At 52.4% G+C, this 17,748-nt stretch overlaps 7 protein-coding genes across 7 annotated transcripts; 5 read left to right on the forward strand and 2 right to left on the reverse strand.

Moving 5' to 3' along the window:
• Positions 1–90: 90 nt before the first annotated feature.
• METBIDRAFT_11422 (cell envelope integrity protein TolA) lies at positions 91–3,021 on the forward strand (the record flags this gene model as incomplete). The annotated part of the gene is made up of 1 exon (XM_018853981.1): positions 91–3,021. One exon carries the CDS (start codon positions 91–93, stop codon positions 3,019–3,021), a length of 2,931 nt encoding a protein of 976 aa, XP_018713104.1.
• Positions 3,022–4,426: 1,405 nt separating this feature from the next.
• On the reverse strand, positions 4,427–6,070 carry NOP13 (Nop13p). The gene has a single exon (XM_018855860.1). It carries the CDS (start codon positions 5,782–5,784, stop codon positions 4,768–4,770), a length of 1,017 nt encoding a protein of 338 aa, XP_018713105.1. The 5' UTR covers positions 5,785–6,070; the 3' UTR covers positions 4,427–4,767.
• Positions 6,071–6,161: 91 nt separating this feature from the next.
• Positions 6,162–6,764, forward strand: METBIDRAFT_31485 (uncharacterized protein). The gene has a single exon (XM_018855861.1). The coding sequence runs from the start codon at positions 6,352–6,354 to the stop codon at positions 6,643–6,645; it is 294 nt and encodes a 97-aa protein (XP_018713106.1). The 5' UTR covers positions 6,162–6,351; the 3' UTR covers positions 6,646–6,764.
• A 3,736-nt stretch (positions 6,765–10,500) lies between these two features.
• On the forward strand, positions 10,501–11,898 carry METBIDRAFT_39455 (glycerophosphocholine acyltransferase; the record flags this gene model as incomplete). Its single annotated transcript, XM_018857144.1, has 1 exon — positions 10,501–11,898. The coding sequence occupies one exon, from the start codon at positions 10,501–10,503 to the stop codon at positions 11,896–11,898; it is 1,398 nt and encodes a 465-aa protein (XP_018713107.1).
• An 853-nt stretch (positions 11,899–12,751) lies between these two features.
• Positions 12,752–13,759, forward strand: METBIDRAFT_39428 (mitochondrial 37S ribosomal protein uS5m; the record flags this gene model as incomplete). Its single annotated transcript, XM_018857139.1, has 1 exon — positions 12,752–13,759. One exon carries the CDS (start codon positions 12,752–12,754, stop codon positions 13,757–13,759), a length of 1,008 nt encoding a protein of 335 aa, XP_018713108.1.
• Positions 13,760–14,905: 1,146 nt separating this feature from the next.
• DJP1 (Djp1p) lies at positions 14,906–16,411 on the forward strand (the record flags this gene model as incomplete). Its single annotated transcript, XM_018857190.1, has 2 exons — positions 14,906–15,335; positions 15,444–16,411. The coding sequence occupies 2 exons, from the start codon at positions 14,906–14,908 to the stop codon at positions 16,409–16,411; spliced, it is 1,398 nt and encodes a 465-aa protein (XP_018713109.1).
• Positions 16,412–16,742: 331 nt separating this feature from the next.
• Positions 16,743–17,351, reverse strand: SNL1 (Snl1p; the record flags this gene model as incomplete). Its single annotated transcript, XM_018858795.1, has 1 exon — positions 16,743–17,351. One exon carries the CDS (start codon positions 17,349–17,351, stop codon positions 16,743–16,745), a length of 609 nt encoding a protein of 202 aa, XP_018713110.1.
• Between the last annotated feature and the right edge of the window lie 397 nt (positions 17,352–17,748).

Genomic DNA, 17,748 nt, shown 5'->3' on the forward strand with positions numbered 1-17,748 from the left:
GCTATCTCACTTTTTAGCATTGTACTACCTTGCTTTCTTCCCCACGCTTAGCAGACTTTTGAATAGATCAAGAAGAAAACAACATTGATCATGTCTGAATCCACTGGTGCCTCGCACGAGACAGACAGCTCGAAAGGATCGAGCAGATTGAGGAAATTGACGGAATCGTCGACCTGGACCTCGCCGTTCAGAGCCTCTGGAAGTAGAAAAAACATGATCAAAGAATTCAAAGACAACAACTCGGTGTCGCAAGTGCACGTGCCCAAGAAATTCACCCTGCACCCCAATTTGGACAAGGGCGCCGAGAAAGAGCCCAAAGGAGACGAGCCCAAAGAGAGTGAGCCCAAAGAGAGTGAGCCCAAAGAGAGTGAGCCATTGGCCGAGGAGGAACACAAATCTGTTGCCGCCGATCCTGCTGCTGACGGGGCCCCGGATGCAGTCCCGAAAAATGAGCCAGTGGCACTTGGATCCGACGAGGAGGAGAGGCCATTGACTGAGGCCGAGAAGGCGGAGGTGGAGCGGGCCAAGGAGGAAAACGGCGAGGAGGAGAACGGCGAGGAGAAAAACGGCAAGGAGGCCGAGACCGAGGATCCTGCAAACAGCGAGGCGGACAATGGAGGAACCAACGTGGAAGCCGAAGGAACCTCCGATGGAATCGAAGGGGCCGACAACACCGAAGTAGAAGGTGCTGACACTGCCGAAAACAAGGAAAGTGAAGCCGAGCCGCAAACAGAGGATAAACCCGCCCAGGCTGCGGAAGCCACCGCAGACTCTGCCGGTGCCGAGGAGACGCCTGTCGTCAACGAAAACTCCGGCGACGACCACATCGAGCAGCAGGTGAAAGAGGTGCCTATGGAGATCGACACGGCGCCGGAAAACAAGTATGTGCCGGTGGCGCCGCCTAACCAGAAAGTGTTGGACCTGCTTGCCGACAAACCCGACTTGTTGAACCGGTACCAGGAGTTGAACGGTGCCATCAACAGCCAGGCGTCGACCTCTTTGGATGGCCCCGACAAAGTGGTGAACTTGGGCAGCGGGCTCCTTTTGACCCAGCAGCAGTTGTTGGACATTGCCGCCAAGCGCGTGGCGCCCGTGATTGCCAACATCAACAGCGAGGTCGAAAAGACACAGATGGAGGACCAGCTCATGGAGAAAAAGGAGGTGGACGCGTCGGTCGCCAAGCACGAGGCCAAGTTGGGCAAGCTCTTCGAGAAACACGCGGCCAAGGTGGCGAAGTTGAAGGAGAAGTTCGACAAGGAGATTGCCGTCAAGCTCGGGGAGCTTGAAAAGGAGTCCGAGTCCAGCACGGCAGCGGCCGAGGAGTTCGACACCACCACCAGACAAGAAATCCAGACCGCCAGCGACGAGTACTTGGAGCGCGAGAAGAAGGCCATGGAGCAGCACGAGATCGACAAGGAGACCTTGCTCAAGAACCACGACGAGTTGGAGGCCACCAAGAAGCAGGAGTTGGAGGACGCCAAGACGGGCCAGACCACGGCCACCGAGGAAATCGAGGCCTTGCAGGAAACGAAGTCTGCCTTGGACAACTCCAACACCGAGTTATCCGACGAGATCGAGCGGTTGACGCAGCAGTTGGCCGAGCGCGAGGAGGAGTTGACTGCCGTCACCGGCAAGTTGACCTCCGAAAAGGATGCGTTCAACCAGAACGAAGAAACGAAGAAGAGCTTGAACGAGAAGGTTGTGGTTGCCCAGAAGGGTGTCGAGGAGAAGAAGGAGTCCAAGTCCAAGTTGGCCGTAGAGGTCGGGCTCTTGGGTGCGGCTGTCGCCGCCTACGCTGCGAAGTTGACTTCTTTGAAATCCGATAGCGAGAAGCAGCCCCACCGCATCGCCGCTGCCAAAGAGAAGTTTTCTGCCTGGAACCAGGAGAGGCGGGAAATGGCAGAGAAGATTGCCCGCGAGCATGAGCAGCAGCGCTTGGAGGCCCGCGAGGCCGCTGCCACCGAGAGGGTGATGGCGGAAATCGAGGAGGAGAAGCAGAGGTTGGCCGAGGAGAAACAGCGCGTCTTGGAGGAAAAGGAGCAGATCGAGAGGGAGGAGCAGGAGAAGCTTGCGGCAGAGGAGCAGGCGAAGAAGGATGCTGAGGAGAAGGCTGCCCAGGAAAAGAGGGAGGCCGAAGAAAAGGCTGCCCAGGAGAAGAAGGAGGCTGAAGATAAGGCTAGGAAGGAGGCCGAGGATAAGGCCGCCAAGGAAGCCGAGGAAAAGAGAACGGCCGAAGAGAAGGTGGCCAGAGAGCAGAGGGAGGCTGAGGAAAAGGCGCAGAAAGAGGCGGACGAAAAAGCTAAGAAGGATGCCGAGGAGAAGAAGGCAGCGGCGGCTCTCGCTGTGGCTGAAGAGAAGAAGGCCGCGCAGGCTCAGGCCGCCAAAGAAAAGCAGGAGGCCAAGGAAAGAAAGTTGGCCGAGAAGGAGGCCGCGAAGGAGAGGAAGTTGGCCGAGAAGGAGGCTGCTAAAGAGAAGAAGTTGGCCGACGAGCAAAAAGCCAAAGAGGCCAACGCGGCCAAGGCTGCGGCCGTCGGCAGTGTCTCGCAGACCGCCAACAGCGATGGCGGCGCGGCCGAGCCAAAGTCCGCAAGCAAGAAGGAGACTGTTCCTGGCGCTGCCACCGAAAAGACTGAGGAGCCCGAGAAGAAGGACCACAAGGCCTTGGCTGGCTTTGGCGTGGGCGCCGGCGCCGGTGCTTTGGCCGGAGCAGGCATCAGCGCCATTCCCCGGAAGGGCTCGGATGCCGACAGCGCCCGGAGCCACAGTTTCTCCAAGAAGTTGAAGTCGGTGTTCGGGAGGAAGAACAGCGACGGGGCCGTTTCCGCGAGCACGAAGCAGAAAGCTGCGGTGCCTCTGAAGAAGACCGTCGCGGCTCCTACGGATGACTGGGTGTCTATTTACGAGGAGGTTTCCGACAACGAGTACGAGCAGCACAAGAACGACGAGGACTACATTGAGGTCGATGGCGCCAAGGCCGAGGAGTTGCTCAGGCGCCACCGCGACGTGCTTCCCAAAAAGTAGGGGAGCCGGTAGCCAAGGACGGGACTGGCACCAGCCTGGGGTGGACTCCCCCAGACAGTTCTGTTGCACCACTGATGTGACTGCATCCCATGAACGAAGTTTAGATTATTCTCAATATTCCTGCAATGCTAGTGGTATGTTATCACCGCAATCCGACTCCTCAAATCATCCCGAGAACACATTGCTGACGTAGATGACTCCTACTGATGTTCAGACACTGTTTTGAGAGCGCAATCCTGATGGGCCACCAAAAGTCAGGTCATCCGAAGTACAATACCGAAGTTTATATCATCCCTGAAACATCTTTTTGAGGAAGCAGGGCGAAAATTCCAAACTCTTGTCCCTTGTCACAGCCAACTCGAACTGCTCACATCATACAGGGAGAGCCAGGGCCTGCTCATACAGTATTCGTTTATTTCTGCAAACGCATATTTGCTCACGTTTGAGAACTCACCACCGATGAATATCCTTACTGCTTGATGGTGGCCCCAATTGAGGCTGCCAGCCACTGGTTTCTATTGGCCACACTGTTGTGTCTGGAATGCATGAAGTACGTTGACTTAAACATTAACTAGTGTGATTCTTGGCTTACTTTTGGGAGTATATTACTGTGAGCTACCGAAATAATTACGTCATTTTCTCCATTTCCGTACACAATTGAGGCCAGAATATGCTATCCTGTTTCAGGAAATTCCTTTTTCGTCCACTGAAACGTTGTCGTTGGAGAAATTCACATAGGGGCCTGGCAATACTGAAATTTGGGGCACCATACAAGACATGCCGGAAGGCTCTTCAAGGAGTGAAAATATGAATCGCATGGCCCAAAATCATCGTGGGGAGTCTCGCAAGTCTCGCAACTGTCCTGCCTTGCGATTCTCGGTAATTAATGAGTACTATTGCATGAATGACACTGGAACAATGGATGTCCCCGAATCCGGCCTCAGGAGCCAAAGACCCAAAGTAGCAGTGGCCCAATAATTTGCGTAAGTTTATCGTCTACCGTCACTTATTCTTTGATGCGGAAACCGGGTCCAATTTTGGTTATCCATAGCCGAGGTAACATTAGACTCTGGTATTGTAGTTGAAGATGGGAGGTGCGTTTTTAGACCTATAGAGATATCATTCTCATGTCTGCCCGAACACAACCCCATGAGCCGGAAATTTTACGAGTAAGCCACTTTTGCGTTATAAATCAGAACCCGGCGATAGGTTGCGTTTGTGTTTACGGGATACTAAGAATTAAATACCCGGGGACACCAGTGATTGAGAATAAAGACGCGTCCTTCGAGCGCCGGAAATACCGAGTCACTGGTGATGAGATTATTCCTACAATTCTACTGGTGACTAGGTTCTGCTGATTGCGACCACACCAGTGATGGAGGGATCGTTCCTACAATTCTACTGGTGTCTAGATGATTTTGCAATTCGTATGAAGCACATGAGATCAGACGCCCCAGGGCACACCACTAAGAATCCGAGAACTCCGGCAACTTCAATGAGCCACTGAAGACTCGATCATTCCTGCACTTCCACCAATGACCAGGTAATTCTTCTCTTTTCATATACCACCTGTAAGTAGATAACGCCATGCACCACGCCACTAGTAAGTAGATAACGCCATGGACCACGCCACTGGTAAGTAGATAACGCCCCGAAACACGCCACCGATAAGTAGACCATTGCTGAAATCAGATGGGCGTTTCCAGGCCGCCGCCACACATGAGCCGGCACCCCGCACCCGGATGCTTAGTCGAACGTCTTCTTTTTACCCTGTGAAGGCACAATGGCGGCCGACGCACGCTGGGCGGTGGCCAAGGCCACGGACGACTTCATTCTCTTGGCACTGGGCTCGAACGTGCGCTCGGGCGCTCTTTTCTGGGGCCGGGGCGCCGGTCTTTCGGGCCTAGCTTGCCTCTCTTTTCTGTCTCCGCCTTCCTCTTTCTCTCCCACGTCTCTCGTCTCGCGTCTCTCTCTGTAAGCTGCGTTTACAGGAGCTCCGTCGTCGAGCTCGCCCTCAACCACACGGTCGTGGCCAGCGCGCTTGGGGGCACGCTTGGATCTGTCCTCGCCGTACTCTAGGCGCAAGGGTCTGTTGATGAACAGACGGGCAAGCTTCAGCTTGAGCGCGGTGGTGGCGCCCTCCTCGCGCAAGAAGTCCACAAACGCAAAGCCCTTGCACTTGCCGGAATCCTCGAACGTGGCCATGCGGATCTTGACGATCTCGCCGCAGTGGCGGAAATGCTCCTCTAGCAACTCCTGCGTGGTGTCGAAGGACAAGTTGCCCACAAAGAGAATCCGCAGCGGCGGGTTCTTCAGCAACGGCTTCTTGCCGTGGTCCTCGGGCCGGCCTTCGAAAGAAGAGGCGTTCTTGATGAGCAAATTGCGCCCGTTGAGATTCAGCTCGCTGAGCGCCACGACGCTGGCCACGTGCGCGGCCGACGGCACGTCCACGTACGCAAAGCCCTTGATCTTGTCGCCCTTTTTCGGGAGGTTGACCCGCGAGATGTCTTTTTCCTCGATGGGCGGGGTGTCGACGTCTGTATTGGCCTTGGTCTTGGCCACTATGTACCGGACAATGTCGTCCCGGGTCGTTTCGAACGACAAGTTGCCGATCCACACACCAAAGGGCGACTTTTTGGAGACCGGTTCCTGCTCCGTCCCGTCCTCCGCGAGCGGCCGTGGCGCCGGGTGTTTGCGGGCGATTTTGGCCAAGTCCAACTTGCCTTTTTTCAAGAGACGCTGCCTTTTGCGGGACAACGGCATGGCGGCGTTCAAGTCGATTTCGAGCTCGCCGGACGCGGCGCCGCTGGGCTCGCCGGCGCCATTGGCGTGGTCGTTTTGGGCCGCTTTTTCTTCGCCGGCTTGGGACGCCAGTTCCGATTCTAAGGTCTCAGGCCCATCCTCGGGACTGTTTGGAGCTGGGGGCGCGGCGCTCTGGTCGGCATCCTTTTTTTCTTTTTTCTCCTTCTTCCGCTCTCTTTTCTCTTTTTTGCTTTCCGTGGTGGCCATGGTGTTTTATTTTGTGGGGGCAGAGGATTTGGGGCAGGAGACTGGAGTTCGATGCACGCGATGCTCATCGTCATGTATTTTTTTTTTGGATCGCGCCGCGATACAGCTGCGGAGACGAGGGTACAGTAGATAAGCACTTGGATGTACGACTGCAAACAATCAGCGAATGGCGAGTTGGTAGAAGTGCAGGAGAAACCGCATCGGAAGAAACGTGGGAATTGTGTACATCTGCAAAGAAGTAGCAATGCTGTTTGTTTGCAGCAAGCTTATAGCTGCAGACTAGTTACATGGGGCCCCATCTGCAATAAGCGATAAGAAAGGATGTCGAAGACAAGTAGCAAAAGAAAACCAAAGAGAAGGGCAACCTGCAAAAAATGCTCTAGAAAGGATATCTGCAACCCGCCAGTACGGGCGTATATTCGAAAACAGCCAATATGCGAGTGTCTGCTCATATACGCGTATATGTCCACCCAAGTGATCCTTAGGAGGGGCTGGAAACACGTAATAAATGGTAATTCGCAAAAAGAGACAGTTGCGTGGCTGAAAACTGACAAACAAATACCAACAGCTTTGCGCTTTGAACACTCAAGAACGCACAGTTCAAAAAGGCAATAATTAATAGATGCACATGCAATTATTGGAGAGGGGTCATGTAGAACAGATACAGAAGAATGTCTGGAAACAAGCAATGACTTAAGTCCTAAACACGCAATAAAACAATAAGTAAATATTCATGTGGTATCATAAAAAAACATTAAAACGTGATTATGCAAACACTTCAATCCGACTCTTTTCCCGTGAAGTGGTCAAAACTCGCTGACCCAGGCGTGCTTAAGAAGCAAGTCAGTTCTGGATAAAAATGAAAAGAGCCCGTTTCGAAATGCTTTATTCCTTTCTCCTAGAATTAATCCATCCGCTCATGGGCAGGGGAAAGTTGGTCCATCGTACCTGTACTTCGGCTATCCGATGCACGAAATTTCCCGAAATCCAGTCTGGCGTACTGCTAAGCGACGGTTCAAGATTTTTCAGAATGTGCATAAGAAAAACATACTTGGTGGGGATGACTTGTTCTTTTGATGCTCATCATACGTTCGCATACTTTTGCGAGGATGGGTTTCGTGGTATATTTATGATACATCTTTGGATCAGCTATCACACGAATAGTCAAACCTATACCTACCTTCCCGTAGGCTTCACTGGTGTGATATATCAACTTCACTTGTGTGATATATTAACTTCCTTGGTGTGATATATTAACTTCACTGGTGTGAGAAGAAACCAAATCTGAATACACCACTCTAGCAATGTTCGTAAAAGTCGATTCCCGAGTCTCAGCTGATGAGAATTATCGTAAAGTTGCTAAACATGAACTTTAGTCCTGAGGCTAAAGAAAAAATGCTGCCATAAACTTCAAAGCTACAAATAAAGTCATCCCGGCTCTGTTATGATGATTGATTCTGACCCTGCACGGAGCATATTTTGTATTCGTATATGTCTACATCGAGGATATATAAACTTGTTGTGAGGACTAAATATGTCACATGGGAGATTTAGAAGCCCCTAAAGACCAGAACTTAATTCAGCACACTATGAACTGGTCAATGTGTGAGAAAGCGACTCATTTTAGTCCATTTGCTGTCTGCTACTGAAATGTTTTTGCAACCAGCCTCAAAAGATAGATACAATAATAGCTTCACTCTCAATTACATCCAAAAGCCGGCTAAAATGTAGGCCATGTCCTTCCTTGCACAAATCTGTGAATGAGGAAAATTGTTCGATTCATACTTTTTAGATTGATAGTCGTGAGGGCCTTCTACCCTATTCATTGATGAATGTCATGGGGTCATGGATGATGGCTCGATGACGCAGATGATTGTTATACCAAGCATAGACAGTGTAAAAAAGTAGAAATGTCACATTTGTCTAGATGGACTTAAAACATATGGAAGGAAAATCCATGTCTAGATGGACTTTAAACATATGGAAGAAACATCCATGTTTGCTGCGAGATTCCCGGTTATATGCCTTTAGAGAATGTCGACCAGCCCTTTCAGCCAGAAGTAAAATCTGGCGATTTTGTCTTGAATAATTTTATGCTACCTATAACTGGAGACTGACCGCCGAAACGTGTGTCAGATTTTAATCTGGTTATGACCAATAGTGGTTCGCAGCCACTATTCAGTACATAGTGCTCATAAACAACCATGCATGGAGTTTTCTCACAAAAACCATGTACCCACTGCTTCTGGAGATATACAAGACTTGATAAACCCGATTCATGTCGCCTGCTCCAATTTCGTGGGAACAAAAAATTGCCTATTTGGTGGAGAGAGGCATACGAGTGCTTGATGCAAACTGACCCAATTTAAAAACGCCATCTAACTTAGACATGCCCCTGCCTTGAGAAGTCCTTCGGAATCCAGGCCGAATCCTACGTTTTTTCTGTTTGTTCTGAAGCCGGCAACGGTGGGGTGGAAGGCGAGATTGCCCACAGCCTTAACTTGCATCACCAGCATCGCCCACCTCAGATTTAAACCACGCTTGAAGCACAGAAAACCTTGAACAGCCCACCTTGCTACCACGTAAAGCCACACTTAGGCACTGCATGGCTCAAAGGAAGATTCAGCCGCTTGTAAGCTTTTCTCATTCATCCCCGGCAAGGGACGGAATTGAAATCCGCTAAAAATGCACTGCAGAACGACAGAAGTAAAGTGGTCACCAAAAATGTTCAAATCATAGGGAGCAACATCGGCACAAACTGCTCGATGTGATGGCCAGATCATTACCATGTGCTTGACTGACCAACATACCAGCGCAATCTCGGCAGCCTCAAGCAAGAGGACCGCAGCCTATGAAACAACTTTTATACATGACTTTGAAAATAAGCAAGGTCTACTGAGTCGTCTTTTGATACCATTATTACATGCCGCTGGTAATTTCCCCGTGTGCTCCAGTGGAATTGCCACGGGCCCATGACGAGTGAAAGCAACTTATTGAAAGAGAACAGCATCCCACAAATTTCAGCAGCATCGTAGAGAAAGAAATTTAGAAGTAGGAATGCCCCTTATTATATAGCTCCAAGAGGTGATAGATGGGGCATTCCCGTTTTCAGTGGTGGTCTACGGGTTTCATCCCCATAGCGAAGCTATTCGAGCTGCTGCCGAAACAGGCGAGAATAAATACTAATTCCGGGCTTTTTATCTCAAGCACACGTGATACCTCTTGGTGGCGAAAGCCTCCGTGATCCACAGCTTTCTGCAAGTATAGGACACGGGGCTTTGATTTCCATGACTTTCGTGGTTTTCCTCAGACACGGAAGAAAAAATGGATTTCACAAAGGCAATTCCATTTCCAAGTCTATGGGATATATTATTGACGTGACCGAACTCATTTACAGCAAGAATAAGCTCATTACTGACAAATGGAGTCCATTGTCAGCAGCATTGAAATCTAGATACGAGCCAGGCGCTTGCACCCGAATTGGCTGAAAACTACCAGCACGAGCCGCCCAGGGATGGCATCTACAACATAGCTTCATGGACTAAATATATTGGGGTCAACTATCAACAAGACTCTAAGACTCAAGTGCACTGCTTCTTGCCGATGCTGTTTTTCTTGCTTCCATCAGACGTCTAGTGAGCTGACGTCTGCGTACTTGAATATCCACATAAAATCAGGATTCAGGCACAGGCAAAACGCCGCCAAAACATGGCGACAACATTCATTGCTCCTCACAGCTTTGCTAATCTCTATTTCCTTACAGATAAGTGATGCCCGCGCGGCACGTGCCTGAGCCAAACCCCATGCTGACGTTTACGCGGCCTTGTCATGCAAAAGACGAATTGCTTATCAGAAAGCACCACGATCAAGTGCCATTCTCTTTTCTGAACTCCAGGCTAAAGAGTAGCAGTCAGAAAGAAGAAGCGAGTGCTTGGAGACTTTTGGGCCAGCTCACCGAAAACAGCCGCACGTGACCAGCCTTCTCCACCGAATTGCACTAATCTCCTGTACCGGCACCAGCACACGGATTCAACAACACCGTCTTTGGATCAGAAAAGCAGTTTTTGGCTCCATATAGGAATTTCTGGATCAGTAGAAGAATCTTTGAAGCTACAGAAAAATCTTTGAATCTACAGGAGAATCTTTGAATCTACAGAAGAATCTTTGACTATACAGAAGAATCTTTGAATCTACAGAAGAATCTTTGGATCCACAACACAGTCTTTGGATCCACAGCACAATCTTTGAATTAGCAACACAGTCTCAGGATCTACAAGAATCTTTGGACCACAAAATTGTCTTTGAATCTACTGAAGAATCTCGGATTGACAGCAGAATTCTCCGATCAACGAACAAGTACTGGATCCACTAAAACAAGCTCTGAATTCAGCAGAACAAAGAGTCCCCGGCACACGTAAGATGGAATCTCCCGAAGAAAGCACACTAGTGACCGGATACAGCCGGCCGCAAATGGCGGAAGGGCTCGAAGCCCCCTCCAACGCAAAAACGGGCGAAGAAATAGCAGAATTCCCAGTCGACGCTTTGGAATCGGACGACGAGGCACTGGTGCATTCTGTACCAATGCGGCGCAGCGACTCCTCGGTAAGCGTGTCTTTCTTGGACTTGCTGAAGCTCCTAGTGATGCCCGACTACGATTTCGGGTCTGGGTTTGATCAGGTCAGCGACTCCACCAAGCGGAAGTTCATGGAAATGAAGAACCGCACGCGCGAAAAGTTGCTCCGGTTCAAGGCCGACAAGCAGGTGGCCGGCTTGCGCAGCAAAACCAAGAAGTTCTCGCCGCAGGACCTTGCCAAGTTCCAGGAAGGCCTCAACAAGCGGCTCAACCGATTTGACAGCGCCATCCAGGAGAGCCTCCAGAGCCTGGCCACGGAAAAGGCTTTCTACGCTTTTGCCGTGACGTTGATCGGTGCCGCGGGCTTCATTATCGGCAAGTACCCGGTGTATTTCCCCGTGTTCCACACAGTGCTTTTCTGCGTGCTCATGCCCATCCGCTTCTACACGTACTTCAAGCTCGGGTTCCAGTACTACTTGGCGGACTTGTGCTACTACGTGAACGTGCTTCTCCTCCTCTTCCTCTGGGTGTTTCCGCATTCGGAGTCGCTCTTTGTGTCGGTGTTTCTGCTTGCGTTGGGCACGCTCAGCTTTGCCGTGATCACGTGGCGCAACTCGCTCGTGCTCCACCTGATCGAGAAAACCACCAGCTCGTTTATCCACGTGATGCCGCCTCTCACCATGTTCATTCTCGTGCACCAGACCCCTGCCGACTACGTGGCGCGCCGGTACCCTGCTGTGGCGCTGGTGGGAAAGTGGAATTTCGTCAACGGCATCATTGTGACTTCCATATACTACACGGTGTGGCAGGTGGCGTACCACTATTTCATCACGGTAAAGAGACGCGAGCAGATTGCCAAGGGCCGGGTCACGTCGTTCACGTACTTGAAAAAGAGCCAGAGCAAGAGCCCGTTGGGCAGATTCGTCAACTCCCTTCCGTACCCATGGATGCAAATAGCCGCGTTCACGCTCATCCAGTTTGGCTACCAGATGCTCACCATGCTTCCGTGTCCAATCTGGTTCCGGTACAAGTATGCGTGCGGTGCTTTCGTTCTTTTTGTGTTCACCTGGTCGGCGTACAACGGAGCCACCTACTACATCGAGGTGTTTGGCAAGCGGTTCGAAAAAGAGCTGAAGCAGCTCAGGATCGAAATCGAGGAGCTCCAGCTGCGACTCGACCGACAGGAGGGCGAGCGGGACTCGGCAAAAACGAGTCCAGATGTGTCCCCCGTGATCCAGGCCACTTCGGGCGAGCCTCTTGTGGTGAATCAGGGAGACCGGGACGCTGAGATCTAGAGACAATCGGAGTACTAGCCAGACCACAGTGACGAGAAAGAGCCATGAACATTCCGAGAAAAAATTGGGAATGACAGAGTAATCGGAAGATGGCCACCGGAATCAATGTGATTTCGAGCCTGAGGCAAGTCCGAGCCCGAAGTAGAATTCGAGCCTGAAGCAAAGATTAACATCACCTAGAACTGGTATACGCGACCGGTGATCTAGAGGGCGGTCGAGGTTCCCTTAAGGCTGGGCTGGCCTGACTCCACCTAAAACAAACAAGCGTAAGTTCACGCCCAACAAGCAGACATGTTCATTTCTGGTCAACTGAAACAGGCTAGATACCATCTACCCGCTTCGACATGTCAATGCTAGAGAATGAGCTGATGAAGGCGGCATTTTTTGTTCCATTCATGGCGAGATCAAAACCTGGCACCATTCACCTGGACCTGCATTAAGAAAAAAGTCACCACAACGAAGATAAAAAAGAATCAGTCACATCTTTGAGAGCAGTTCATCTGACCTCGTTGTTGCCGGCTGCAAAATACTTCGCTTAGTGAGATTTTGTTCCTGGCAAGGCCGAGGAAATGTGGGTATCAGCAGGTACGAATCTCTCTTACCCACGTTATGTTTCAGCGATCCATGGCCACCCTTAATACCTTGGCCAAACACTTGGAATGCTCCAATCCATTGTTAGTTGTACCCCAATTGCTTGATGATTTCGGGTTTGGGTGCGACTGGGCCCGCGGCGCTGTGTGCAGTACACCCAATCTGAGGTGAGAAAAAAAAACTAGCGTGAACCCAAGCTCTGGTAGCGTCGTCACAGCCATACTGAATCGCCCCAAAAACCAAGCAAAATCACACACAAACCATGTTTAAGTCGGGGTTTTCGCGGGTGCTGTTGAAAACACCAGCGCACCGGTTTTTAACCTGCGGCAGACCTGTTTTGCAGGCTCCGCTGCCAACGAAAGCTTCAAACGCCCATAAGGCGGCAGAACACATGGAATTCTTGCTGAAATTCTACTCCCCCGAGCTCTTGCAGAGTGTGAGGATTGCAGAGTCGCTTGTGTCTCCCGACGAATACCTTGCGTTGCGCAAAAAAGGCCCCAAAGCGCTTTCTCGAGTTGGGCTTACGAACGAATCGCAAGACTTCTCCCACAACGACCCCGAATGGGAGGAGCCGATCATCTACCCGAACCAGGCCACGGACCACACACCATACGCTCGCATCCCGCAGATCCGGGCGCCCGACCGGTCGGACTTGCAGCTTACATTCAGTCTTGAGGACATCAAAAAAAGCCGGCCTAACACCATGGGCGCCAGCCGCGACAAGTTCTTCCAGGAATTGCACCAGTTGACCGGAATGGAGGAGCGGTACATGCGCAGCTTGTACGTGCGTCCCATTGTGATGAAGCGTGTGTCGTGCCAGACGTCCAAGGGTAAAATCCCCAATTTCTACGCGTTGACTGTGGTTGGCGACAAGAACGGCATGATCGGCTTGGGAGAGGGCAAGTCGAGAGACGGAATGCGTGTGTCGTTGCGTAAGGCGCACTGGAATGCCATTAAGAACTTGCAGCCCATCCCACGTTACGAGAACAGGACAATCATCGGAGACGTGGACTACAAGTTCCACGCCGTGAAGTTGTTCCTCAAGTCAGCGCCTGCCGGGTTCGGCTTGCGCGTGAACCCTAACATTTTCGAGGTGTGCCAGGCGGCCGGAATCAAGGACTTGAGGGGTAAGGTGTACAAGTCGAGAAACCCAATGAACGTGGTCAAGGGCTTTGTGGAGGCCTTGACGAAGCAGACCTCTTTGGAGGACTTGGCAGCAGGCCGGGGCAAGAAGTTGGTGGACTTGAGAAAGGTCTACTACTCCGCCTAATTGTGTATATAGGAATAGAACAGACGTTACTATGTGCGTGTAGACATGGCACAACAGGGGGGCTGAACGATGCAAAGCGGGCTTTTTGGCAGTGGTGAGAGGCGGCAGTGTTTTCCCAGATGGCCTCATGGAAGGGGGCCTCGATGCTTGTCGCTATGATGTACTTCTTTTAAGGTGAGAGGTGGTACACTGCATTGTTGAGAATTCTCTTTTGAGGGCCGAGGTGTTATCAAACTAAGGCGCCTGTGCCTGTTCAAAACCGTGACGCTGCCTAAAAGACAATCTCTGTATCAGGCTTTATGGGGGTTCGGCTTCGGGGAAACCGTTGACTAGAAGTTGGCCGACACTGGCGAACGCTTCCATATCCAGAATCGAGAGATAGTGGGAGACGCTAGCTGGGTCGAGGCAAAACGATGAAATACGAAGATCTTCGAAAGGTGGAGATACGGTGGGCAATACAGGCCCGAGTTTAGATTTGGTACTGGTCACGTGCAAGGCCAGAGGCGTCATGTGGCCTTGTCCGCCAGCTTTCAGCGCCGTATCAGGCAGCCGGACCCGATGCTGTGGAGAGACTTGACAATATTGCAGCCACCGAAAAGAAAATCAGAGACGGCCCCGCTCATCATTCGCCCAGCTTGAAATCACGAGGCACTGAAGCGGTGGTGATGCTTTGAGGTCCATTCCAGCCGAGATGCTTATGCAGAGAAGCAGAAATGAAAAGAAAGGACAGATTGCTCGGCCAGGAAAAGCTCGTATTCTAGCATGCCGTCGGCCAGGGGCCTGTCTGTGGAACAGGACCTCGTCTGATCAGATGTCTCTGGAGCAGGGCCACGTGACCCTGTTCCGGCACCACGAATTACAAAGTTGCCGAAGAAAACGCAAAACCGCAAGATCCACAAAAACCCAGATTCGCTTCCAAACACGACTGACCGGCTCGATATCCGGCCTATAAAAATCGGCCGAACCCCCCCGGCCCGTTCGCCGTCGCCACGCCCCAGGAGGGCCAAGCAGGCGTCCTGCACACAGCGCACACGCTCCGTCCCCGATCTCGTCTAGAAGGTCACAAGGGTTCACATGGCGGTACGCCCAGGCACGCAAAAACATTTGGAACCACCCGAAATTCACACGTTTCTGAAACCGCGCGCCATGGTTGTGGACACCACGTACTACGATTTATTGCTGTTGCCGCCCTCGGCCACTGCGCTCGAGATCAAAAAGGCGTACAGAAAGGCGGCTATCAAGTTGCACCCGGACAAGAACCCCAACGACCCCGAGGCCCACGCGCGGTTCCAGGAGGTGGGCCAGGCGTACCAGGTGCTTTCGGACGAAAAACTCCGCGAGAAATACGACAAGTATGGCATCCAGGAGTCCATCCCAAGCGAGGGTTTTGAGGACCCCGCCGAGTTCTTCTCGCAGATCTTTGGGGGCGACGCGTTCAAGGACTGGATCGGCGAGTTGTCGCTTTTCCTGGAGTTGACCAAGTCCGCCGAGCTCTCGGCCGAAATGGACGAAAAACCGGCGGACACCGCCAGCGCTCCCTCCGAAGAACAGAGCGCATTTGGCGGCTCGGAAAACAGTGCCACCGCGCCATCCAGCGCACCCGCGCCGAGCGCCGGGAGCGGCGGCGCGGCCGCCAGCTTGGCGGGCGAGGAGGGCGGCCGGGGCGCTCATAACCAGGAGGAAGCCGGCCGCAGAAGCACGCCCCTTCTTCTTGCCGACGGCCAGGACAGCGCTGGTGGGTCCGGCACGCTCACGGCCGAGGAGCAGGAGAAGAAAAAACGGCAGGAGGAGTTGGAGCGGTTCGAGGAGGAGTGCCGGGTCAAGAAGATCGAGATGCGCAACGAGCTCAGCAAGAAGTTGGTGGAGAGGCTCCTTGTGTTCACGGAGTCGGACATGGCCGACGACGTGGCGGAGTCGTTCCGCCAGAAAATGCAGTACGAGGTCGAGGCGCTCAAGATGGAGAGCTTTGGTTTGGAGATCTTGCACTTGCTCGGCCAGATCTACAAGACCAAGGCGAAGATCTTGCTCAAGAGCCAGACGTTCCTCGGGGGCTTGGGCGGGTTGTGGTGGTCCATGAAGGACAAGGGCGGTGTTGTCAGGGACACCTTCAAGACGTTGGCGTCGGCGCTAGATGCCCAGCTGACCATGCACGAGTACACGAAAATGCAGGAGGACAACGAGTTCCACGCCAAGAAGGAGGCCGAGGAGGTTGCGCGTGCCGAGCTCGAGAAGAACCAGGCGCAGCAGGACGTCGAGCGCTTGGAGGAACAGTTACACAAGATGCAGCAGCAGCTCAAGGAGGGCCACGAGGGGAAGAAGACCAAGGTGCCGGAAAAGCACACGGATGAGGACATCCACGAAATGGAGAAGTACCTCATTGGGAAAGTGCTTGCCGCGGCATGGTCCGGCTCCAAGTTCGAGATCCAGGGCACTGTGCGTGTCGTGTGCGACCAGATCCTCTACGACAAGACCGTGCCGCTAGAACAACGCCTTGCGCGGGCCAGGGGCTTGAAGATCATCGGCCAGGTGTTCAGCGAGGCCTCGCGCACCGAGATGGAGGCCGAGGAGGCGCGTGTTTTCGAGGAGCTTGTTGCAGAGGCGTCGCAGAAGAAGCACCGCAAGAAGCCCCGGCCGGCGGAGCCGAAGGCGTGAGTGGATTACGGGGCCGGCGCCGCAAGCAGCGGTCCCTGAGTCGATGACGGCTTTGCTCCGGCGAAAAGCGGCCATTTCGCGTGGGTCTACGACTCAGAGGTACGGACTACGGGCGAGCATGAAAGCAAAAAGAGCGTGAGGATTAAGAAAAGAAGAGATGGTAAGGACACTCTTTTGCTGGCGTCTGGGCGATCCATGTTCCTGCGGCCACGGCACCGGGGGCCCGCTGCACAACTGCACACCACCCGAGCTGCTGTCCAGCCCGAAGACTTTTGGAGTATCTGCTGTGCTTTGGTTATACGACTGCCAATCCGAGTGCTAGGAGGCGAAACTAGCGGGAGTCCGGCGCCTCCTTCTTGAAGTTGTCCAATCTTCTCTGGTGGTCTTGGATGAACCGAATCACCTTCTTCCTGTTGTCGCGCAACACGTCGTTCCCGACCACGTCCACGTTGTCTAGGTTCATCAACTCCTTCAAAAGCATTTCCTCGAAGTACTTGAACTTGTACTGCTTGTCGTCCTCCGACATTTCGGCATAGTGCTCGATGTAGCTATCGATCTGCGGCACGTACGTCTCTTCAACGTGGTCGAGAATCCGCTGGATTTCCTTGTTGGCCACCTTGGCCTTCGAGGGCTTCTTCTTCTTGGTCTTCGACCTTTTCCCCGCGGCCTGGTTAGAGCTACCTGAAGACACAAGTCTTTGAGCCAAAAATATTGTGGGCATCATGACAAGCGCCAACGTCACCGTGGCGGGCGTGAACTGGAGACTACGGATATCGCTGAAAAGTTCCTCCCTGGTTGTTCCCGAGATATTGGCGATGTACTGTCTTACAGAATGCTCGATGTTTTCCGGGACGTGGTGCTCGAATCTGGCGTATAATTGCGAGAGCGTGTCTGCCACAGAGCCTCTGGCCTGGGCGAAATGAGTGCTGAGATTTTCCATGGCGATTTCCCCTGCGAAGCTTACCAGAAAACACGCGGATTGACAGTCGAAGTCCGAATGTGTGGTGTACTTTGTGCTTTGCAAAAGAGGTGAAATCTGACCAAGCTGTTCACGTAATGCTCGCCCGAACCAGCCGGGACTGCACACAGCATCGTCGGCCCATTTATTCGGTGTGATTGATCGGATTGTTCTGGCTGCGTGGGTTTTGAAGGTGGCTTCAGAATTAATAGGAAAGTTTGAAGAATCTTGTAGCCAGTGTCGATCTGTCTGAATTCAGGCGAAATAAAGATGCTTATGGTGGTCCAAAAACCTGTCACGTGACCCTGAGAACGCCCATGCTAGTTTGGTGGAAGATCATGAATAGAATGAAGTGAAGCAGTGATTTCCTCCAAGCCAC

The sequence above is a fragment of the Metschnikowia bicuspidata genome (genome assembly GCF_001664035.1).
Source record: "Metschnikowia bicuspidata var. bicuspidata NRRL YB-4993 chromosome Unknown METBIscaffold_2, whole genome shotgun sequence".
Taxonomy (NCBI): domain Eukaryota; kingdom Fungi; phylum Ascomycota; class Pichiomycetes; order Serinales; family Metschnikowiaceae; genus Metschnikowia; species Metschnikowia bicuspidata.

What these genes read in the sequence shown, in the direction of transcription:
- NOP13 (XM_018855860.1), bottom strand. Translation starts at nt 5,784, where the DNA reads ATGCCGTTGTCCCGCAAAAGGCAGCGTCTCTTGAAAAAAGGCAAGTTG.
- METBIDRAFT_31485 (XM_018855861.1), top strand. Translation starts at nt 6,352, where the DNA reads ATGTCGAAGACAAGTAGCAAAAGAAAACCAAAGAGAAGGGCAACCTGC.